Source organism: Nasonia vitripennis, assembly GCF_009193385.2.
Source record: "Nasonia vitripennis strain AsymCx chromosome 3 unlocalized genomic scaffold, Nvit_psr_1.1 chr3_random0005, whole genome shotgun sequence".
Classification (NCBI taxonomy): domain Eukaryota; kingdom Metazoa; phylum Arthropoda; class Insecta; order Hymenoptera; family Pteromalidae; genus Nasonia; species Nasonia vitripennis.
Genome location: NW_022279624.1, coordinates 1,861,647 through 1,885,788, shown reverse-complemented (window position 1 = coordinate 1,885,788; position 24,142 = coordinate 1,861,647). Strand labels below are relative to the sequence as shown.

Sequence of the window (24,142 nt, the reverse complement as noted above, 5' to 3'; positions counted from 1 at the left end):
TTTTCACTTTAAAGAAAATTCGTAAGTTAAAATAACGAAATAAAATAACGAATCGACTAAATTGCAGATGCCCCCTCCCCCTCCCACAGAATAGTAAAAAATAATTATCCTAGTAGGTGTCATTAGAAAAGTGTCGATTGCTAGGAGTAGTTGGTACGTATTGCAGAACAGATATGATAATTTTTACTATTCACGTATCTTGTTCGCTCCTGACAACCTTCTATAATTCGTGCAGCTATCTGTGTGTCTTGGCACAATTTCAAATAAACGACTTGCATGTAACGAATTATGTAACTGAAATAAAGGAAATATATTAATCATTCAGTAAAAGATCGAACCTTTAAGGGTTGATTTACGGGCCCTGGTAGAAATCGATTCCATTTAAAAGCTTGTAAATACCTCGTTTCTCTAAGAAATTACGAAAAATGGCCCAGTTTTCGATCATCGATGAAACGCTTTTCAAACATTTCTTAAGTATTTGTTAGTACAAACACCCTCGTAGGAAATTGAGGCTAATATGGCCACGATATGTCAAATTTTATGCCCAGTAGCCAGATTATGTGGTATATCGTGGCCATATGTCTCTGTTAACAGGTGACATTAAGTGGGCATAATATATGCCATAAAATTATGGCGAACGTTTTATACATGGCAACCTAACCTTGCACATATTTATGCATATGTACAAACATGACCACACTCAATACTCACACTGAAATGTACACTTTTTATGTGGGTTTGGATATTAGAAACATTAAGTAAAATTTGTCTGTTCAAGATTTTATCAATGATGAAGTGTAAAAGTGATTATCTTGACAGATATTCTCCCAACTCAGTGTTCAAGTCAGTCGCAAGCAGTATCTATCATTATAATGCCTTATATGCAGTGTATTCGTGCAAGATGTTTAATTTGTGATGTAGATGCTTATTTTATTATGTAGAAACAGGCTAGCATAACAATTTTTGCTTGTCTGTCTTTGCTAGCTGACCCACACCGAACCCCATGGCTCCGGGGGCAAAATTTACACATGGGTGTTTATATGAAAATTTAAACTACAACACTTGAGATAAAAACAAGTGGATATATTGTTTTAACAGCTGGAAACAAATCACCATGCAAAATTTCAGCCCTCTAAGTATGATAGATTTTAATTGAGAGCAAAATCAAATTCTCAATGATTGTACGATTACTTTTTTCAATTATTCTTTTTGCTCTCTATTAAAATCTATCATACTTAGAGAGCTGAAATTTTGTACGGTGATTTGTTTCCAGCTGTTAAAACAATATATCCACTTGTCTTTATCTCAAGTGCTGTAGTTTAAATTTTCATATAAACACCCATGTGTAAATTTTGCCCCCGGAGCCATGGGGTTCGGTGTGGGTCAGCTAGCAAAGACAGACAAGCAAAAATTGTTATGCTAGCCTGTTTCTACATAATAAAATAAGCATCTACATCACAAATTAAACATCTTGCACGAATTCACTGCATAGAAGGCATTATAATGATAGATACTGCTTGCGACTGACTTGAACACTGAGTTGGGAGAATATCTGTCAAGATAATCACTTTTACACTTCATTGTTGATAATCTTGAACACACAAATTTCACCTGATGTTATTTCTAATATTAACACTTACATAAAAACATGCATGCCAGAATAGTATACACATACGTTAGTGAGTTTTGAGTGTGATTATATGTAAATTTTTATGTATGAATATTCAAGGTTAGGTTATTGCTCTTAACACATTGCCTTGTATTTTCAAAATTTATTGTAAAATCCTTTTTTTAAACGTAAATGATTTTAGAATTTACTGCGTTAAAAGAAATTTGATTATTAATTTTATGGTTTTTAGGTTATAAACCCATTGGTGGAGTCAGGTACTCAACATAATCAACGAATATAGACTTCCTATAGAAGAACGGTTCGTATAGCGGCGAGGGGGCAGAAAGCGGTAGTTCGGTACGCTCCGCGAGATGGCGACAGCCATCAATTTCTATCGTGCTGTCTCTCTAACTTTCACGGCGCCATTCAAATTTTAAGCTTGCGGTCAACTCAGCCGAATATCAATGTCCTTGCTATATGAATGTTATAAAATTAAATAATAGCAGCTTAGATGTAAATAATAAATAAATATTATATATGACGCACTATAAAAATCGTGATACTTTAATTTTTACGTAATACTTAGAATTTAATTTTCGCTACAATGTGCGTAAAAATAATAAATCGGGATACTTGTTCTTAGTTAATATTAGTTTGTTTATGTAATTAAAAACAATCAAACTAATATTATTCGATGGAAACAAATCAGGAAGGTGGCTAAGTTTTCTTCCATTAGGAACAGGTTAGGATAAAAGGAAAGCATAGGTGTAAGAATAGCGATGATGATACGCATAAATTATTTACATTTCATGCAACTATCGATCAACACTCATGCAACTGCTGTTAATGAAGGTATTTACAAATATTTAATTAATTAAAGAAAAGAAAAGAATATGAAAAATCAAAACATACTATTATTTAATTAATGAGTTAAAATATTTATTATGTGCATGCAATTAAATACAAATGATTTTATATTGATGAGTGATTAAAAGTTGTAAACAAAAATAATTTTAAATAAAAACCAGTGCTTATTCTATTTAAAAAATTACTACCGTTTATCGACAATTTATAAGAATTCCTCGGTGAATAAAATAAAATATAAAGTATAAAGTAATAATTGGCTGAGACGACACAATAAGCAAATAAGCACTTTGATTATCTTCGAGACATAAAATTTGTTGCTAAAAATGACTGTAGAATTTGATTGAAAAATTTATTTTTATATACTCGAACTGTGCTTATCGATGGCTTAATTTCTGTAATTTGGCATTCGGTTTCTCACCAGCAACAGCACGTTTTTGACATTTTGCATCACGTGCACGCCAATTAATCCATTTTAATTCATAAAAAATGTGCACTCTCACAAAAAAAGCTACTATACGTTGTCAATGCGATTTGCATGTCCCATCAATATTAAAGTACTTTTGATCCACTCTAAACTATTTTTTAAATAATCTACAACCTGTGGATTGTGATCGGATAAAGGTCGGCGCAAAGGATTTTTGTCTTTAGGGCTTCTATTGTTTAAGCAATTGAAAAGATCATTAACTTTTTTAATAAAATCACCCGTGGCTATACTGTGTGGATTATTTAATTTGTCCCTAGTTACAAAAGAAGCAGTTAATATAGCAGATGAAACTATGTTAGTGAAAATTTGAGCCGCTAAGCTAACATTCATTACTTCAAAGCACTACGTTCGAGATGTTTCATAGTTAATTTAGGTGCCGATTTAGAAATTCAATTTTCTTCTTTAGCGTACAATTCTTTTAAAACGTCCCAAGATACTTTGTTACTCGCAATGGTCATTTGATGAAGCCTAAAATTATTACGGAGGCATTTAAGTAGGTGAGGAGCATCGTAGTTAAAGAAAATTTTACGTTCATATCGCTCAATGTAAGGTTTATCTTTCTTAATTTTTAAAGTATTATCTGCAGTTCGATTTGGAGAACCCCCATCGCAAACCATGGATTTTACTTTAAAACCGGTTTCTTCTACATAATCTAAAATATCCAAAATAATTTTACTGAGTTGAGTACCACAAACGGCGTTATGTGAAACATAGTAAGCGACAGGTTGTCTCCAATTATACTGCATGAAAACATGAAAACTAAAACATGATTACCCGCCTGCACGCTTCGGCCGTGTTCAGCTAAATATGTAAATCCCTCAACATAAACTTTTTTAGAATTGTAATCTAAGCGTTTTTTGATGCTCATCTCATCCCACATTAAATCACATTCGCGTTCTTTTGAAGACATCGCGTCAGCTTTTAACAATTTAGATAAATTTTCAGATTTTCCCGTAGCTAAATCTATTTCATTAACCCATTTCCTAATATTTGTTACGCAAGGGAGAGCAAAATTCTATTATTTACGTAAAAAACAATAAGCTTTAGGAGATGTATAAAACAACTGTAAAGCAAATTGTTTTTCCTTGTCTGTCCATTTACGTTTTTTGATATGATTAGTCTGCATTTTAAAAAGGTTTAATTGTTTTTCATTTAATTTTTCAAATTGTTCAATAAAATCTAAAGTTTCATTATTTTTTTCGATTGTTTTACTTAAATTAACGATTTTTTTGTTTTTACTTTTCAAAACTTTTTGGTAATTTACGATTTTATATTTATGTTTTTTAGTTGAGCTTTAGCGGCTATTTGTACTAATTTTACAGATTTCTTGCAGTTTTCGTCTATTTGAAGTAATTGTTTTTTTTAAGTTAGTGACTTCTTCTTCTAACTTTTGTTTTGAATTCATATAAGCATGAGTTGAAGTTTGATTTTGGAACAGTTTGCTGTTATTAATTATACTTGAATTATACTTCGCGTGCATTTGTCGAAGAAGAAGCGCGTATAGTTGAACGAACATGTTGGCTCATTTAAATCGATCAATCTTGGCTCTCCATTAACTAATTGTGACAAATCTGAATTTAATAAAGTATCATCAAGTAAACTATCATCAATTGGTTCATCGATTTCATGAGTAACATGTTCATTTATGTTTTGAGAGCCTTCTGGAACTGTACATAACACAAATGCTTTTGGGGTTGCAGAAGTCTTAAGTTTTCTCGTACCTGCTTTATTAGTATTCATCACATTATCATCTGCGAAATGTGATGAACAGATACGCTTGTTGTCTAACTGCTGCTTAGTCAAATCTACCAAACTTGCGTTGCTTTTTCGTAGAATCCATTCGGAACGTCTATAAATTTCGGCTGGTTAAAAACTAGATATACAGAGCTACAAGCTAAAAATAATCCATGCTAGACGGCAATTCACATTGGGTACATAATCTCTACGTTATTTTACGTTAGATTATAAAATAATCGCGACTGTAGAAAAAAATAATAGAAGTTGTTTCACTAACCATTTATTTAATTACTTTTTCTTAAAAAAATTAACAAATTATATATTATATATTGGATAAAATCAATTCCTTGGTAGAAATGCTCCGCATTAGTTGAGCAATACATGGGGAATTTTCAAAGTTGAAACGTAAGACTGCTTATTTAATTATTGACAAAAAAAAAAAAAAAAACTAAGTATGTAAGCATCTATATTTTGCATAAGTTAGCATAATCACAAGTTAATATTAAATTAAATTAGATTGTTCCTGTTCAGTAAAACAACCCCATTTTATTAACATATTCGCCAACGAAAATTGTGAAATTACTGCCAGGGTTGAAAAATAGTTGTGTAATTTATTTAGTTTAAATTTACAAAAGGGTTGTATGGGATACAAAATAAATTTTGTTTGTACTTGAATATTTTCCAAAAAATACTAATATAAAAAGAGAATACATGAATATATAGATATTTATGTATATATCAATAAACAATTGCTCGTACAACTTTGTGTATGAACAGTTGTAGAATAAGATTTTAAATATAGTATGTTGCTCAATATTTGCAGAGATCATGAATAATTAAAATAAGCCGACTGTGCAATTTTTTAATGATTAGAAATTATAAATGATTATTATAATAAAAATACAATAAATAATTCAGTAAAACGTGAAAAGACAAACGAGTATGAACTATTGATGAAGAAACAAAATATTCTTACAAAAGTCATCGTCACATGCATCATACAAAACGTAAAAATCAATTCAATGCAATCTTAATTACCTGCTTAATCAAACGTGATAATGAATTTAAAAAAATTACATCTAAATAAAATCTCACTTGCTCATCAAAACCAAAAATTAATAAGTTAAAAATAAAAATCCAAAACCATCACTATTTTTGGTAAAAAAAAATTTGTCGTTATAAATGTTTACAAAGATTTTATCGACTTTTTACCTTGAAGGAACTCAAATTATTTGTTTATTTCCGCAATTTTCTTTTAATTTAGCTACATCTGAAACTTTTACTGATGCCCTGGTATATAGGATATATAGGATTTAATAGGATCAATCGTTTTATATAGATAAATTTCCGATTAAGATTTACAATTAGAACTGATTATATTCTTCTAAATCGGATTTAATGAGTTATTTTTACCAGGGTGTATAAAGATTTTCATGAATTTGGGATGTTTTTATAACCTCCGATTACTGAATTTTCACATTTATTAACTCTAACAACACCCATGACAAACAGATTTATCGTATCTCATCACGCGGAAATCTGTGAAAGGTCAAATCAGGATTTTTTGCCTTTGATGTTCCACAATCGGTGTAGACACAAAGTGCACGTGGAGACGACATGCTGACCACGAAATCTTCTTCGCTAAACACAATAAACCTATCTGAAAAATCTCACGAAACTAGAACGATGTACTTCCCTATTTACTACTATTATTTAACGCTATTTGTTGCAAAAGAACTCTGTAGACTGTGAACAAGAATGACTAACAAACACAGAGACTGCGGCAAAGCTCTCTTCGCGCTGTTTACGCGGCTTTTTTCCTAATCAGAAAAATATGGTTGTCACAAGCAATACTTTTGTAGAGCCTCCTTACACACTCATTAATCATTTTCTTATCATTTATTTATTTTCATTATTGTTAAAAAGTATATTTTACATAATATACTGCGTGAATGATGAATCGTCTGCTGGTGCGTGCTCATATGCGCGACAAGCTGAAGGAAACTCATAGGTGGCGCCGCTGAGCGGTTGGGTAACAGAACTAACGGCCTGTTACCCAAGCTTTCGTCCCCCCATCTTAACACAGAACCGTTCTTCTATAGGAAGTCTATATTCGTTGACATAATGTGGGCATATTATGTTGTCATATTATGCTAAGAAAAATATGACCAGTAGTTATTCACCGGCCATATCTTATGGCGTATTTTCTACGAGGGCATGGTGTAAAATATTAGTGATCCCATTTTTCAAGGCATTTTCTAGCTTTTAAAAAATAGCTAGTTAATGGATGGGAAAGGGCTATGTAAAATGTACTCGGTCAAAAAAATGAAAAAGATGAAAAAATCATGAATATCTTCATAACGTGTGATTTATATATGACTTCTATTCTACAGTAAATTTACAAATAACTTAAAAACCAATCGAAATTTGTAAACTTCTTTGCATTTACTGTACGATACAATAAATTACGGAAGGTAAAGTCAATATTATGGTTTTGAAGTGAAGTCTATTCTATAAAATGCTCAAGAAATGTGAGAAAAAGCGTTTCATCGTCTGTTACTCCTAGCTATTTTTCCTTGTATCTTAAAGTCATTTCTGAGTGTTCTGGCCATTTTAAATATTCAGATTTCTACCAGGAAGGAGGAGGGGGGGTTCTAACTATAACATGCAAGTTTACTATTTACCGAGTTTCCCATCTATACGCATACCTATTATCATGTAGTGCGTGATAAAGCTCTCCTAATTAAGTGGAACTCAAAAAGTATTTGTTACTAATGTATTTGTTACTAATGATGTAGCCATCAATGAAGTGGCTATGGAATGAGGATATCCAATAAAAATAATGCTGTTGTAACAACGTCTAGGTGAGGGAGCGCAGCGCTCGAAGCGTACCGATGGGCCAAACAAGAGCTTCGCGAACGTCATTGAGTGTTGGTACACCTGACAGTCTCAGCGATAACGAGAGCTCCTTCCGCACTCCGGCAAGAAAAACAAGCACACCCTACAGGAGTACTCTCACTCCAGGTACTTATTTACGGATGTACGAATATCGTCGAGTGATCGCGGCTCCGCACTTTTTCTCTTTTTAACATCGACTTATCTTCATCCGTCTTACTTGATTCTGCAGGAGGAAGCCGACCGTCGAGCAGACCGGCGAGCCGGCCAGCCAGTCGGCCAGGCAGCAGACCAGCATCACGGCAGGGCAGCAAACCATCTAGTCGCTATGGTTCGACTCAGTCTTTGGATAGCACCGGTGAGTCTCGTCGCGTACTTTCTTAACCTCCCCACTTCAGTTGCTGCTCAATCATAAGTCTGATGTACTGTTTTTCACAGACGATCCCAGTACTCCGAGCCGTATTCCACGGAGGACCGGTGGAACCACTGGAAACACACCGACCTCGAGCCGACACAATAGCATATCCGGTAAAAGGCTTACTATTTCAACGGTGAATGGCTCCAGTTCGCGACCCCGAACTCCAACTGGTCTTGTTAGTCCAGCCAGTGGAACGGCTTCAAGGTTTGTCCTTCAATGTCGTTATAAGTGTATTTCTCTAACTGCTGCTCTGCGTTGTCCCGATTTTATAACCGTCGTCTTTAATGCATCAATGATAATCATGCATTATACAAGTGCAGCTACTTTTGAAATTTTTTTTAATACTATATTAACGCAAATAATTAAGTCGGTTTTTATTTTTTTATGCATGCTTATTTTTTATTCCGTTTTTGTAACTGTAACATTATTTTCATTGCGGTATGTGTGATTTGTCACTTTACGTTCCTCTCTTAAAAAAATGATGGACTTGGTTGTGAAGCCTTTAATACGTGATTCTGATTGGTTGCTATGGTCGGTTGCCTAGGTAACAGATGAGAACCCGCACGCTTTAAATTCATAACCCTCATAACAGTCATAACCCTGGTAGACATTTTTCAGGTGTTTAAAATAAAATGAAATGAGGTTAAATAGTATGAAATCTGAATAGCGGATTCAGAAAAAAATATATGCAATATTACCAACAAGAAATCTTGATAAATTAATCATTACCAAAAGTGTAGTATTGAAACATGTGCATTGAAAAGTGTCACCCTAACCCTATTTGAAGTAGGTAATAATGTGTGTGTCTGTGTGTGTGTATGTTATTTAGTTTTTTTTTAAATATAAGTGAGAAGTGCAATTAAAAGAATAAAAAGTATAAAGATATATTGTGTCTCCGTGCCCAAAGTCGCCCACGGTGAGGTTTAAGAAGTGAATTTAAAGAAAAGTTCAGTATCCGAGTCAGTGAATTTGAGTTTATCACTACAATGCCCTTTAAATTTTAAAATATGTAATCTAGATAATTGAACTGTTTTCATTCATATTTTCACACCAACGGCAATGTGAATTTTTTAATTTAGCGGCTCACATTTTGCTTATAGACAGTCACGCAGTAACTACTATCTCTAGCACATTGTATTTCCGGTTTCCAGTGTATTTTTACCTGGAGAAAATGATAAATATTTTGGCTTTTTTGTTAAGGCATTAATGAGAATATTTACTTTTAATAGTTGTGAGAGATTTTGAGATTTTTCCATTGCATTGCATTTGCTCTCATTTAAAAACTAATTTCTAGAGAGCTCATTTTTTGCATATATATTTCTGTTTTGGTTGTGAAAATATTTAAAGTTGAATTGACCTTAACTGAAATACTTTTGATTTCGACTTCAACACCCATGATAATTATTTAGTCGTATAAGTTATTCACATCAGTGTCGGAATCGAAATAAAAAGTATTTCAGTTAAGGTTAATTGAACTTTGTATATTGTTTCATTGAAACAAAATAAATCTATATGTAAAATATGTGCTCTCTAGACCCGTTAGTTTTCGAATGAGAGCAAATGCAAAAATAGAGAAATAGGCATCGATCTCAAAATCTCTCACGACTGTTAAGAGTTAAAATTCTTATTAATGTCTTCACAAGAAAGGCAAAATATTTATCACTTTCTTCATGTAAAAATACACTGAAAACCAAAAATACAATGTGCTAGAGATAGTATTTACTGCGTAATTGCCTATAAGCAAAATGTGACCCGCCAAATTAAAAAATTCACATGTGCCTCAATGTGAAAATATGAATGAAAACAGTTAAATTAAAATCATCTGGATTACATGTTTTTATAGGTAGCATATCAAGTATCTGTGTAAAATTTCAATTGCCTAGCTTTTTTACAATGCAAATGAATAGGGTTGTAATAATAGGCTTATACTCACTGACTCTTCTACTGAACTTTTCTTCAAATTCACTTCTCAGACCTTAACGACAACGACTTTGGGCGTTGTTAATATATTTATATTAAAAGTATTACAGAATATGGTAACATATGGTAGGTAATATGGTAAAAATATTAGCAGAAATTAGTGTACCCAAAACTTATGTTGTTTTTTCTACCAGGGTTATTAGACATAGATAGAATAAGGAGCGCGCGCCTTCATTCCTAGTTTTTATAAATTTTTTATGTATATACAATGTACGCAGGCTATATCGGAAAGCAGTGTTTTCCACACGCGTGAAAGACGATTCTCCACTCGTGCGCGAAATAATTAACTCTTTTGCCGCATTAATATCAAAATTTACACTTTATACGTTTGTACACCAGTGCTATATGAGGAAAACTGGAATCTAAGTTAGGGTCGGGTTAAACAGGACTTACTCGGATGCTCCTTTAAAATGGTAAAAAAAAATGAAAAGTCTTGTAAAATTGTCGATCCTTTAGCGTGTGCAAGTGTGTGCGCATGTTTGCGCGTATGTAGATTTGAGGATGCGGGAGGACCCAAAAGCCAATTGACTGTTAAGATAAGATGTTAAAATAAGATGCTTATATTATAGTGTCAAAATTAGTCTACTATACTTACTAGCCACCCAATAATAAGTTACTACATTTTAAAATTTAACTTTTGTTGCCCGAACGTTTTTTTAGGTTTAGCTCGATGAATCGAGCCTCGAGCATACCAACTCTCACTGGTGTCGGAACACCAATTAGGTAAAGCAATACAATTAACAAATTTAATGCCAAACTTAATAAAATTAAAACTTTCATCTACTAGTTAATTTTGGTTGTGTAGCGGTGACACACCAATATGACGCATTATTAACGACTTTGCTTATTAATACTATGCTAGTGGTGGTGATATAATATCATTGAAACTCTTTAATTTATTTTTAATAATATTTTATCTCGCTTCATATTTTAATAAATACTTACACCCATCCAGATGGGAATTTACAATTTCAAGCTAAAATTAATAATTATATTTGACATACTAATAATGGTGATGGTTTAGCCGGTCACGGATTCCTGTCTATGTGGGACCGGAGATAAAATCCCCCCAATCTACGACCAGTAATATTTCCACACATTCGGTGCAAAGCAATCATTCGACAATTTCTTCTGACTCTACTGGGTATGCTGGCATGATTACCTCTTCTCATTTTCTCGAATATCTCCCTTTTTAACCAAATACATTTATTTCTCCTATAACTATATTAACTGTTTTGAAGTTAAGTAGATGGATTACTATAATAGGAATGGTTTTTTAATACAATAAATTCCATTTTATTCACATTCTATAACTGTCTGCAAATAAAATTTTTAAATGTCTTGCACGCCTCATGTTCCATTTCGATTAGCCTTATCATCCTGACTAACCCATTGCCTTTTTTACGCTATAGGAGCAGTTCCGCCCGCACAAGCTCAACAACTAATATACCAATGGCTTTGAAGCAAGCTAGGTAATTTAACAGTAATCTATTATTGTATGAGTAGCATCTCAACGTCTAACTGCATATTCCGTTCCTGCTAAATTTAACGAAGCGCATTTTATTAATTAATTATTCAGATATTGACTGAGAGTATATTTATATTATTGCATCAGTTTCATGTCAATAATAGCGAAGTATTATCATCTTAATGATCAACTGGATTTTCTTTTAAGACTGCACTTTTTACCGTGTGTAAATGTATTTATTATGATAGATATCTAGTCAGAATAAAATACTATAGATTTTTTATTCCTTAATTATGCCCTGATACATTTTCTAATTACGATGTGTTTTATTTACTAGAACAAGAACGCCGTCTAGTGGCACGAGTACTCCCTTACCGCCGGCTTCCAAACTTACGAGAAAACCATCCGGTGCATCAGATACAGCCGTAACGCCTATACAACGAAAACCGAAGCAACCAACGCCGATTGAGCAGAGGGCTCCTTTCAGGTTGTAATTCGACAACACGGCACGAAGAGAAAGCTAAATTTTCCGATGCCTCGGACGCCGTTGATTAATGATCAATGAAATTGATACAAACTTGTTAAATATTAAAGATAAAGTTTATACTAATTGCTTCTATATACTAATCTATCCACCATACGAATTGTGAAAACCGATACTAACCGAATAAAGCAGTGGATCTAGACTAGTGCATTTAGCACTATTATGCAGAGCGCTATTATGCAGAGCAGAAATCACAAGTGAAACTATTGTGTATCTGCGCTACACAACATTTACAAAAAGCATGACGCTGCGAACTTAAATATTAAAAGACGTCTATTGATAATTGCGTAAAAGTCATCGGTGATTAAGTGCAAATAATAATGGTGAAAATAGAATCTTATTTGTTACGAAGTAATGCGAGCTTAACAAGCTTTAAGTTAAACTAAAATTTTTTATTAAATATAAAATATATAGGCGAGTATGCGTTAACTTCATTTTTTACGAAACTGCGTTTTCGGTTGGGGGTATTGACACAGAACTATTAGAAAACGCACGTTTTGTAATCAAAGAAGAAAAAATTTGTTAACTTATTAATGCAGTCAAAAACCGGCTCGCTTATGAATACTTATTGCGACGAGAAGGTTTAACGTTTAATATTAATAATCCTAGGCCTCGTACTCATTTTTTTTTTTTTATAAAAAGTTATATTATTAACGTCCTTAATTTTAAGATACTTTATTACTGTAAATCGCGTGTTTATACATTATTAAATTAAAGAATGATCGTCTCCCTCATTTCATTCCTTCATGATCTTGTTATTTGTTTTTCCAATATTGCTGTGCGAAAAATGAAAAAATTAAAGGATTCTATTACAGGTTTGTAATGTTTTCTCTTAGAAGTCTATTTCAAGATGATTACTTATAAAATTAAGAAATCGAATGACAAAAAGTCATAAATCATACATTTTGTCTGATTTTTATGACAAATAAAAAAAAAACGAAATTTGTTAGTTATATGAAACAAGCACATAATGTAAATATTGGTTTATTTTATTGCCCTTCATCTTATCTTGCGTCGAAGTTCTTATTGACATATACAATATTTAAACGATTAAGCGCGACGTTATATTAATCATACACACACAAAGACAGATAATTTATAATGCGAAATGTAGAAGAAATATTTTGGTTTTGTGGAATCGGCAAGGTCTTTTTCGGAATTAGTTTGAATTAACCTGCGTTATGCACAGTGAAGTTGAAAATTTTAATTAAAAATGTATGCTTATACTAATAAAAATAAACGATTAAAAAATCGTTTTGACTAAAATTTAAATAGTGACGGTTCCAGGAAGAACTGTTGTGAAAGCATTTCCAGTTTATGCGATGAACATTTAGCTAATAATAGGTAGAATCTAAAATTATATCTTAGCTTAGTGATTTGTATAATTAAGTGCGATTAATGTTTTAACCGTTTTTACGAAAATAATTTTTTGTTTCTGCCTTTTTTTAAAATTCTGTATTGACGCTAATAATGCTGTGAATCCAATATAAATATATTTAAACGTAACGCCTGGATTTATTGTTTTTTTTTCAATAAAAATTTTAGTTTTACCTTTATTCCAATAGCCATAAATAGTACATTACACAACTAGGGGCGAAAGTTGATGATGGCCTGCGGCGCCCTTGACTCCCGCTCGTGCTCAATCATCATCCTCGCCTGAAAAAGCCAATTCGCCCCTTGTTCTGTGCAGTGCTTTTTATAATGAGTGCATCGATAACGCTCTTTTTAGCCTGCCTGAAAAAGCAGAGATACAGTATTTCATAGTAGAATTTCGTTGTAAATCTGAATTGTGTTCGATGTCACACGGACCGATGGTATATACATACATATATGAGATGCGTCACACACACATACACACACGAAAATGCAAATATCTGAGGCGAAAGTACTCACTTTCGCCTCAGATATATGTATATATGTGTGTGCGTGTGTTTATACGAGTATATATACACAAAAACACTAAAAAGGCCTTTCGCCTCAGGCTTAAAAAACTCTACTTTCGCTCCACTTTTTTGTAGGCGAAAAGCGCGATTTCTCTCTCTCTCTCTCTCTCTCTCTCTCTCTCTCTCTCTCTCTCTCTCTCTCTCTCTCTCTCTCTCTCTCTCTCTCTCTCTCTCTCTCTCTCTCTATGATATGTGTTATCGGGCTATGAGTTCAACTGTGTCTTTTATTGAGACTAGGAATGAAGGTGCGCTTCGCGCGCTCTTGATTCTATCCCGGTCTAATAACTCTGGTAGAAAATTCACTATAAGTGTTGGGCGGTACACTAACTTCTGCTAATATTTTATAAGCATCTGATACGTTACCATACCCGCAATACTATTTTAAAATAAATAATTCCCAATGTCGTCGTCATTAAGGTTTGAGTAGTGAATTTGAAGAAAAGTTCAGTATAAGAGTCAGGGAGTTTGTCTATCATTACAATTCAAAGGGCATTATATGATGATAGACTTAAACTTACTGACTCGGATACTGAACTTTTCTTTAAATTCACCTCTCAAACCTCATCGAGGGTGACTTTGGGCATATAGAGACACAGTATTATATCTTCATACTTTTCATTCTTTTAATTGCACTTCTCACTGACATTTAAAAAAAACTGAATAATATTCACACACATTATTACTACTTTTAAATAGGGTTATGGTGCCACTTTTCAATACACATGTTTTAATACTACACTCTTGGTAATGATTAATTTACTAAGGTTTCTGGATAGTTACATTTCATATATTTTTTCTGCCATCGAGGTTTCTACATTTCATTTTAAACACCTCAAATATTTCTACCAGGGTTATGACTGTTTTGAGGTTATGAATTTAAAGCGCGCGGTTCTGATCTCGTTGCCTAGACAACCAACCAGCAACCTATCAGAATCACGTATTAAATGCTTCACAACAAAGTCCATCATTTTTTAAAGAGAGGAGAATCACTATAAGACTAAAGGCGAGTTTAAGAGAGGTGTTACTTCGAGTTCGAGCACGGCGGGGAAGAAAGTGAACGACGGAATAGACGCTACCTTGCTGACCATCCCCTTTCTCACCTGTGCTACTACTCTAATCTTTGATCTAATGCGCGGCAATATTGAACGTAGACAATTAGTCGATTGACCAAATAACATCACACCCCCTCAATTAATTAATTGTTACTTCAATTAATGCTTCAAAGATACTAAGAGTAAATAATGAGATAATAAGAGTAAAAATACAAAAGTTAATTACGTATGTACACCGAGTTTATCGTTAATATAAAACAACATTACTTGAGTACTTTAAATAAAAATTCGTGACTTACAAACTATCAATACAAAGTTCATTTATAGCACTCTAAACTCAAAATCACAACTTTAATGTGAATTTTCGGCTCTCGTGGTATAAAATATCGTATGTAACTTGTACATAAAGACTGCATTTTCAAAACTCGTTACCTTTTGCTTAATATACTATTGCTATCTTCTTTCTTCTCACTTCGTTCTTCTCGACACAGGCCCACTGCGCTCACAAACCCGTTCAGGTTCCCTTTTTTAATAGTTGCCTTGGTCAGCGAATCTGCTAGCATGTGCGTTCTTTGATCAATTCTTCTGATCATATTCCAGTGTGACTCATCGTAGTTCTGGTTGTATCTGCTTATGACACTGACGGCGTACGCCAGATCCGGTCTCGTGGCCTGCACGAGGTATAACAAAGAGCCAACAGCGTTTTGTTATGGTATGTCTGCAGAGTTGAACTCCGATCTTGGTGAGGTACAGCTGCTCGGATCTTCGCTAGCGTCCATCGGGGTGCTGGTACTTCGACACTGCTTCATTCCAAAACTGTTCAGAAGAGAGTTTATATAATCTGTCTGGTTCAGCTCTATAGTCGGGTTCATCGATGACAGAGTATGTAACGTAGTCATCAAGATGCCGTGGCTTCGCCCTTCTGCGCTGGAATCTGCATTCTTGGTTCTGTGGAAACTCATCCGAGTCCTCCTCATCTTCATTTTTGCTGAGCTTTGTGGCAGATCTTGTCACTGGACCAGGATTGTTTGTTGGCTGCTGTGTGGATCTAGGAGCTTTGGTTGCCTTGTTATCAGGTTGACGAGTTCATTTGTTTGCAGGTTCTTCCTTTTTGGCAGTTTCATTAGGTTCTACATGCTTTCGTTTGGCCGCAGTCCTTTTTTTGTTTACAAGTTTATCTTCTTTTGCAGGTTCATCTTCTTTTGCAGGTTCATCTTCTTTTGCAGGTTCATTTTCTTTTGCAGCTTCATCTTCTTTTACAGGTTCATCTTCTTTTGCAGGTTCATCTTCTATTTCTATAGCCATAGGGTCACCGCGGAGCAGCAAGTTCATCTCATCCGGGTTTTCGGTCACCAACGGGTCCAGAGGTAAGTCTAGAGGTTTGGGTGATGATTGTATACTAGAGTCTGTCTCGAAAAATTCGACATTGCTAGCAGTGAATACCTTTTGTTTTTCTTGGTTCCATAATCTATACCACTTCTGCTCTTCACAATATCCAAGCATTATGACTGGTCTTGACGTAGGCTCCATCTTCTTGCGTTGATGGCTTGGTATATACGCTCTAACTTTGCATCCAAACACTCTGATGTTATTTAACCCATTAACGTCCAAAACAGAGAAATCGTAACTCTGTTTTCAACCGTAAATCTATCACATATTCCACGGATATATTCAAAGCAAACATACTTTTTCTGAAGTATTTTTTTCTCTACTTTCCATTTCTGGTATCAGAATTGCGTATTTTTCACTCAAAAATCCAATATGGCGACGTTTAAAAGAAAAAATGCAAAATTTCGATACTTTTTTTTTTAAATCCAATTTCTTGTTGTGTTAACGTTGAGGACGGAACTTTATTTTTCAACTATGAGTGCATAAATGAGTTGTACTTTAAATTCAGTTTGTTCCCGAATCCAGAAATTCAATATGGCGGGTAGAAAATGGCGCCTGAAGCGCAAAATTTTGCCCAAACTTTCACGAATTTTTTTCTCGAATATAATGCATTCGACGAAAAAATCAATAAGAATAAAAAGTGCTTAGAATCAATCAAGGAATATGTCTAAATTTTTTCACTGAGTTTTGAGCAACTTTTTTATTTTTGCCAATTGGCAATTTATGACAAATTGGAAAATTTCATCGAATCGTCTCGAAAAAATTCAGATATACTTCTTGGTCAATTCTAAGTACTTTTTATTCTCTAACTTTTTCTTATATAACGCTTTGTTTTTGAGTAAAAAATCAAAAACCTTAAAATTCTTAAGATTTTTTGAAATTCAAAAAAAAAATCAAAAACTTTAAAATGTTTTGTTCCATATGCACTTTTTGGTCAATTATAAGCAAATTTACTTCAAATTTGTGCCCGAGTATCTGTCACATTCCAGATGATATGATTTTCGCATTGAAAAATTCTCATTTCTTAGCCGTTGATGTACAACGTTTCCCGACACTTACCGCGTGGAGGTGAATGAGTCAAAGCATCTTGTCTTTTTTTTATCTTTTTATTTATTTTTTTTTTCGCTTTTTATTAGGGTTTTATTTATGTTTTTGATTTTTTATAGTTTTATAATTTTTATTTTTTTTTAGGAACTGTTATGATTTTTTATAAAACACGTTTTACAATAAAAATTATTGCATTTTTTGTAAAATTTGTTTGTCCTAATGACACATGGCTTGCAACAGCAGAGCTTCTGTTGTTTGAGGGATACTGTTTCTGTATTAGATACTGTTACTGTATTAGAGAATTTAAACTGCGCTTAAAAAAGATAGGCATTTTTTAATCTTGGGAATCCAAGGTTTTTCGGGTTCTATATGACCTAAAGAACGAAAAAAAGTGGTCGGGTAGGTGTGCTCCCAAATTTCAAATTTGTTCACTCAGACCCCCTGAAGTGTTCGGTTTTTTCTGGATTTGCACATATCTGCAGGGGTAGTGACACGAAGAGCAAACTGAGGCTGGCTGGATTCCTGCGCTTGAGAAACGTTCGGCTCAAGCTTTATTATGTAGATGTTGTTTGCATTTAGCTTGCCTTCCAGGACCAGGTCACCTCTATGATTGTACACTTGGCATCTGTTACCGAAAAAGGTTACTTTGCCACCTCTTTGGGCAATAGCACTCACGGAGATCAAATTTGAGGTTAGATCTGGTACGTAGAGCACCCTCTGAAGAAGAACTTTTCTCGCTCCGGTGGATCCGTTATACCGCAGCTTCATTAGGCCTTCACAACGCACTGGCACTTTGTTCTTGTTAGCTGCAGTGACATTTGTTATCGTTGACTTTGTCATGTTCGTTAGCTGTCCTCTGTCGTAGCACATATGTGTCAATGCACCGGAGTCTAATATCCAGTCTCCTTTCGTGGCATCACTCACCAGGTCTACTGCGAATAGCGCAAGTTACTGATGTCTGCAGGCGTTCGCGTTACCGAGTCGACGAGAACGGCGTCGACAGAACCCCCCCTCCCAGTCCAGCCCGCAAATATGTATATACATAAATAAAAGGAAATACTATTGGATAGATCTGAATTTCCTCAGTCCACCCACGTTATTATTTTAATTTGCCCCGCCTTGGTTTTTATAGGAAAAATCAAAATAAAAAATTGAAATATTTACAACTTTGGAATACTTGTATCTCCCTAAGCGAGCATAATAATAGACTTTTAAATATGGCAAAAAATTGCTCAGGGGCTACTTCAATTTGCCCTGTAGCCAAATATCAAAAATATTCAATTATTATTATGTAAAAAATAGAAAAACGATTGCAGATTCCCTGGTAGAAGTTCGAAAATTTAAAATGGGCTGTAAACTATGAAATGGCTATGAGAAATAGCCTAGTCATAGCTTGTGATGAAACGCTTTTTCTCCCATTTCTTGAGCATTTGTTGGAATGAACATAACCTTAAATCTTTCGTATTGATATTATTCCTTGTGTCGTACACTAATTTCAAAGAGGCTTACGGATTTTAATCGATTTCCAAACGGTTTACACAGTTAATAGTCAATTAGAGTTATACAAGCACGACCCACATAGCATGAAAGATGTCAATGGAATATTTCGAAATATTTCAGTGAAATATATCCACGGAATATTTCTGAAACCTTCCAGTAATATTCCATAGAAGAGCTATCAACCGACTCAATGGAAATATTTCGTGAAATATTTCAGAAATATTCCATAAATATTTTGTTGGAATCTATGAAATTCCTTTTTAAATATTTCAATATGTTCTTTAGGAAATCTTACATAAATATTTCATAAAATATTGCTCAGAATTATTTACTTAATAATACACTGAAATATTTTGCGGAAGATTTTTGGAATCTTTTTTAAACATTTCTTTGGAACTTTTGTAACGAATTTTTAAATATTTATAAAAAAATTTATGAAATATTCCATAGATATATCTTGTAAACTTTTACATAATAATTTCTTCATTATTACAATGGAATATTTCTTAAAATATTTATGAAATAATTCTTTAATATTTCTTTGGAACTTTTGTAACGAATTTTTAAATATTTATAAAAAAATTTATGAAATATTCCATAGATATATCTTGTAAACTTTTACATAATAATTTCTTCATTATTACAATGGAATATTTCTTAAAATATTTATGAAATAATTCTTTAATATTTTATTGGAACTTTTCAAATAAATTTTGGATATTTCTTGAAAGATTTCAGAATTATTCCATACACATGTCTCGCAATCTTTTATATGATTATTTCTTCATTATTACAATGGAATATTTCTTAAAATATTTATGAAATAATTCTTTAATATTTTATTGGAACTTTTCAAATAAATTTTGGATATTTCTTGAAATATTTCAGGATTATTCCATACATATGTCTCGCAAACTATCATGTAATTAATTAGTTCGGAAATATTCCAATGGAACATTTCTTGAAATACTTATGAAATAATTCTTTAATATTTTATTGGAACTCTTAAAATAAATTTTAACTCAAGCTGCCTGCGCATGAATTCAGACTGGATCAATTATGTGTTTGTACCTGCTGTCAAACTATGGAGTTATTCTTTATATTCAAAAACAAAAGGGGTTCGAATTAACTAACTAACAGTTTATCCGCTTACATGATTTCAATTATTTTTCGTATAATTTGATCCAAAAGTTTAATATTACTAACATTAACTAGTTTACGAAAGCCGATGGCGTAAAAGCAAAGATACAAACTGTTTGTGTATTTACTATAATTATATATATAAAATGAGATATATTCACGGTGTCGTGGTACAGTCGCCGGACACAATAGCTTTGCTTTACGCGCCACAACATGGCGGCGGGTCTCTTGTTGATTGGGCTTTCAGAACAAGGTGGCGCATCGGCTTCGCAGTCGCATAGACAGCGAACCACGGCCATAAAAAGAAGAAGAAGAAGAAGGTTAAGACGGTCATGACGTCAGATATCGCTTTCCTGACAGTCATGACCGATCTACGGAGTCCAATTAACAAGAGCCACCGCCATGTTGTGGCGCGTAAAACAAAGTTATTGTGTCCGGTGACTGTACCTTCAAGCAATTCGGGAACATTTGAAGAATATTTCACGGAAGATATGTGGAATATTTCTGAATTATTTCAGGTGAAATATTTTATTAAATTTTTCAGAAATATTTCTGAATCATCATTTCACTAGTAACTTATAGTGATTATTAAACTTAGAAACATTTCAGAAGTGTTTCTCAAATCTAGGAAAGAAATATTTTATGAAAGCTTTCTTGAATGTTCCGGAATTATTTTACTGCAAAATTTCCAGTAAATATTAAACACTGAAATAATTCTGAAATTAATGGCTAATAAGTGGTTTTACATGCAAATTTGACACTTATAACCTAGTACATTTCATGTCTACCAATACGTATCGGGTATCGTATCGGTAGACATAAATGTACTAGGTTATAAGTGCGCGTGTTGGGAAAAATTACTTATACATATATATGTTAGCACATTGTAAACAGAAGCATTCTGAAATAATATTTTTATAAAACTTTACTTTTTTAATTGTATTTTAGGATAAACAATTTTCATTTACATTGGTTCATTTAACCGAATACTCTTATAATGTATATTCGTATGAATTACTTTGATAATAAATGAACTTTGCAGACCAAACATTATAGACAAAAACGCATAAAAAATCAAATGATCAGATCGTTTCATACAAGTATAGATACACACTAAAACGTAAAAGACGGTCTAATACAAAACGGAACATTTTCTTAATTTAACCTATGACATAGTTTATGACAAAGTACAAACACATTAGAGTGATAAAATGGTAATATAGTTTCTCTTGTTTTTACACAGTCCATTATTGCTATTCGATAAATCACTATTGTAGAATATTCTGCAGATTATCCAGTAATGAATAATTGTTATGTAAAAATAAAATGCAATAGTTCCCTTTTAAATAAATTATGTATATAAATTTAAAGATCGATACTGATTTTTGTGCAATAAAAATAAACTTCGAATCATCTTTATGTACTACCTTTTACCCTTGAGTTTTTGTAAACGCGCTTTTAAGCCACCTTCTTTTTTCTTGGTCGTTTCAATATTTCTTTGAGCTTTGTACTTTTCTCGGATATCTTCAATCTTTTTCAAAATTTGTTGCTCTCTCTGCCAGATGTCCTGGAAAAGCGAGAAAAATAAAATAATATAAATAGCGGTTGAAAAAGCAATAAACAACTTTTGGGCATTTTATATATTGTATAATATAATATATAATATATAATGTATAATTTATCGTCGCTCCCAACGAAGACTAGTACATTTGCATGTCTTGCAGCGAAGACTAGTACATATGCACTTCTGATTTCCAGTATTGTAGAAAAATCTAAAATTTAAAAAATTTTCAATTATTCACAATTACAATAAAATTTTTTGGAAAAGATTACAAGTTTAGGAAAACTAAAAATGTAATGTTGAACATTTCAAAAATTAAAAATTTTAAAACGAAAATTGATGAAAGTTTTGAAATTTAAAAATGTTGAAATTTGATAATTTTATGATTATTAAATTATGAAATTTTATAATTATTAAATTAGTTTTCAACGCAAGAGTGCGTAATCTACTAGTATTTGATACAAGGGTGTCAAATGTACTAGCCTGACGCAAAAGTACGAAATATACATAATAGTATTCGCAGCGAAATTCAAATATACGACGCTTCGTCGAGGAATTCAAATGTACTAGTCTTCGTTAGAAACGACGATATGTTTAACACCAAAAGTACTTACTTTAAAATCTTGACAGAATGATACCCACAGTATGAAGAAGTCCTTGGGTTCTGCTGTGTCTAGAGTCGAGCCTTTTGGAATGTATTGGTAAAATTGCATCACGGCTTTAAATTTAGTTCTTGCATCTTGAAATGCATATGCTTCATTGGTTAATTCTTTATGCGCTCTTGTTAAGAAAGCATCCATTTTCAATTTAAATGGACCAGCATTTTCAGGGCTGCCTTCTTCCACAACTTTACACTTACTAACGCAATCTGTGCGATTGACATTGGCAGTAAGTACATATTTTATTTAAATTAAACTTAAGTAGAGTAAATGTTCTAAAATAGATAAGGGTTACAAGATAGAAAAATCCTTACCTTCAACTCTTTTTCCTAGTATTTCAAGTTCTTTAGCAACATCTTCAAAATTAACTGTGGCTGCAGCTTGAATATCAGCTGGCTCTGGTACCGGTAGAGGCAACGGTTCTTTGAAATTTATAGCACCTTCTTGCGACAGTTTTGTCTTAACTACGTAGTGCAAAAGCGTCACTCCAGTTACTTTTGATTTGACATCTTTGAGTTTACCAAGGATCTCTAGGCCAAACCCATCTGCTTGACCTCTCATTCTGTTGCCGCCGTTCATATAGTTGCCGAGAGTTAAAATTAATGCCATGACACGTTTTAGAGAACTTGATCTGAGCATGAATTCGCAAACCGAGCGCAAGTTTGTGAGTTTGGATGAAACCGAGGACATTGCATCCGCAAATTCCGTTTGAAACATTAGGCACGCCATTCTCTCCGTAAAGAATTGTATATTAGACAGTTTCTTAAGGAACAGTTCTGGGCTATCCAACGGCTGATCGGGCCGTTCTTTTTCATGAGCTGATATGTCCTCAAGTTCTTTTGACGTTGGTCTCTAAAATGTTTAAGATTTCACATTAATAAGAATAATACTTCGTACGTACTCCGCGTACACTGAGAGAACTATAGTAGAACTATAGAAACTATAGTAGAAAAATATAGAAGGTCCTATATATTAAAATTTACTACATATGTAGGAAAAATTACTATATTAGATAGTAACGGCAGGTCACACTCGCTCCATGACGATTTTTACTATATCCATAGTAAAAATTGTTAGACTTGTATTAAAATTTGTTACGTGTTTACTAAAAATTACTACATTATATAGTAAAAATTATTTTAAGAATTTCTCCGTGTGTCAGAATTTGAGGTTATAAAGTTGATTTATGCAGTAATCAGAGACCAAAATCTATAATTTTATGTTTATCTGGTACTATTAAGTGATAAAATATCATTAGCTGCTATTATTTATTAATTTTGGTCAATTTATTATTAATATTAACTCATGAGTAAATGTGATTAATATATCAGATTTGAAATTTAGTACATAACAGTACTGTTTGGGTAAGTGGTCAGCGCGCTCGACTCCCATTCCAAAGGTCCAGGTTCGATTCCCGTCGCCACAGAAAAATGTCTTTCTTTCGTTTATTTCTTTCACTTAACAACATTGAATATTAATAATAATAATAATCATGTTCGAATAAGCGCGTAAAATTGGCCAGAAAAAAAAATTTCATTTCAGTATAGAAATTACTATCTAGTAAAATTTAATACAAAGCAAGTATAACCGTCCGTTACTATATAATATAGTAATTTTTCCTGCATATCCCTGGTAGAAATTCGAAAATTTAAAATGGGCTGTAAACTATGAAATGGCTATGAGAAATAGCCTAGTCATAGCTTGTGATGAAACGCTTTTTCTCCCATTTCTTGAGCATTTGTTGGAATGAACATAACCTTAAATCTTTCGTATTGATATTATTCCTTGTGTCGTACACTAATTTCAAAGAGGCCTACGGATTTTAATCGATTTCCAAACGGTTTACACA

The 24,142-nt window shown here is 33.1% G+C and overlaps 2 protein-coding genes across 5 annotated transcripts in view; one reads left to right on the top strand and one right to left on the bottom strand.

Annotated features, from left to right (window-relative positions):
• The window catches only part of LOC100118464 (microtubule-actin cross-linking factor 1), a 133,337-nt gene extending 119,821 nt beyond the window's left edge, over positions 1-13,516 (top strand). The window contains exons 37-43 of the mRNA XM_031925892.2: positions 7,562-7,721; positions 7,825-7,950; positions 8,031-8,214; positions 10,651-10,713; positions 11,015-11,134; positions 11,403-11,462; positions 11,796-13,516. Of these exons, the coding sequence (XP_031781752.1) occupies positions 7,562-7,721; positions 7,825-7,950; positions 8,031-8,214; positions 10,651-10,713; positions 11,015-11,134; positions 11,403-11,462; positions 11,796-11,952 (870 nt within the window). The 3' untranslated portion in view covers positions 11,953-13,516. The remainder of the gene's footprint in view (positions 1-7,561; positions 7,722-7,824; positions 7,951-8,030; positions 8,215-10,650; positions 10,714-11,014; positions 11,135-11,402; positions 11,463-11,795) is intronic.
• LOC100118574 (protein cappuccino) overlaps positions 13,404-24,142 on the bottom strand; it is a 23,411-nt gene continuing 12,672 nt past the window's right edge. For 2 of the 4 annotated variants that reach the window (XM_031925871.2, XM_016987264.3), the window contains 4 exons: positions 22,608-23,145; positions 22,249-22,502; positions 21,501-21,640; positions 13,404-13,736 (listed from right to left, as the gene is read on the bottom strand). In XM_031925871.2, the coding sequence (XP_031781731.1) occupies positions 13,649-13,736; positions 21,501-21,640; positions 22,249-22,502; positions 22,608-23,145 (1,020 nt within the window). In that variant the 3' untranslated portion in view covers positions 13,404-13,648. Of the gene's footprint in view, positions 13,737-20,980; positions 21,413-21,500; positions 21,641-21,678; positions 21,846-22,248; positions 22,503-22,607; positions 23,146-24,142 lie in introns of those variants that run through there. The other 2 variants (XM_031925872.2, XM_031925873.2) reach the window with 2 other exon arrangements.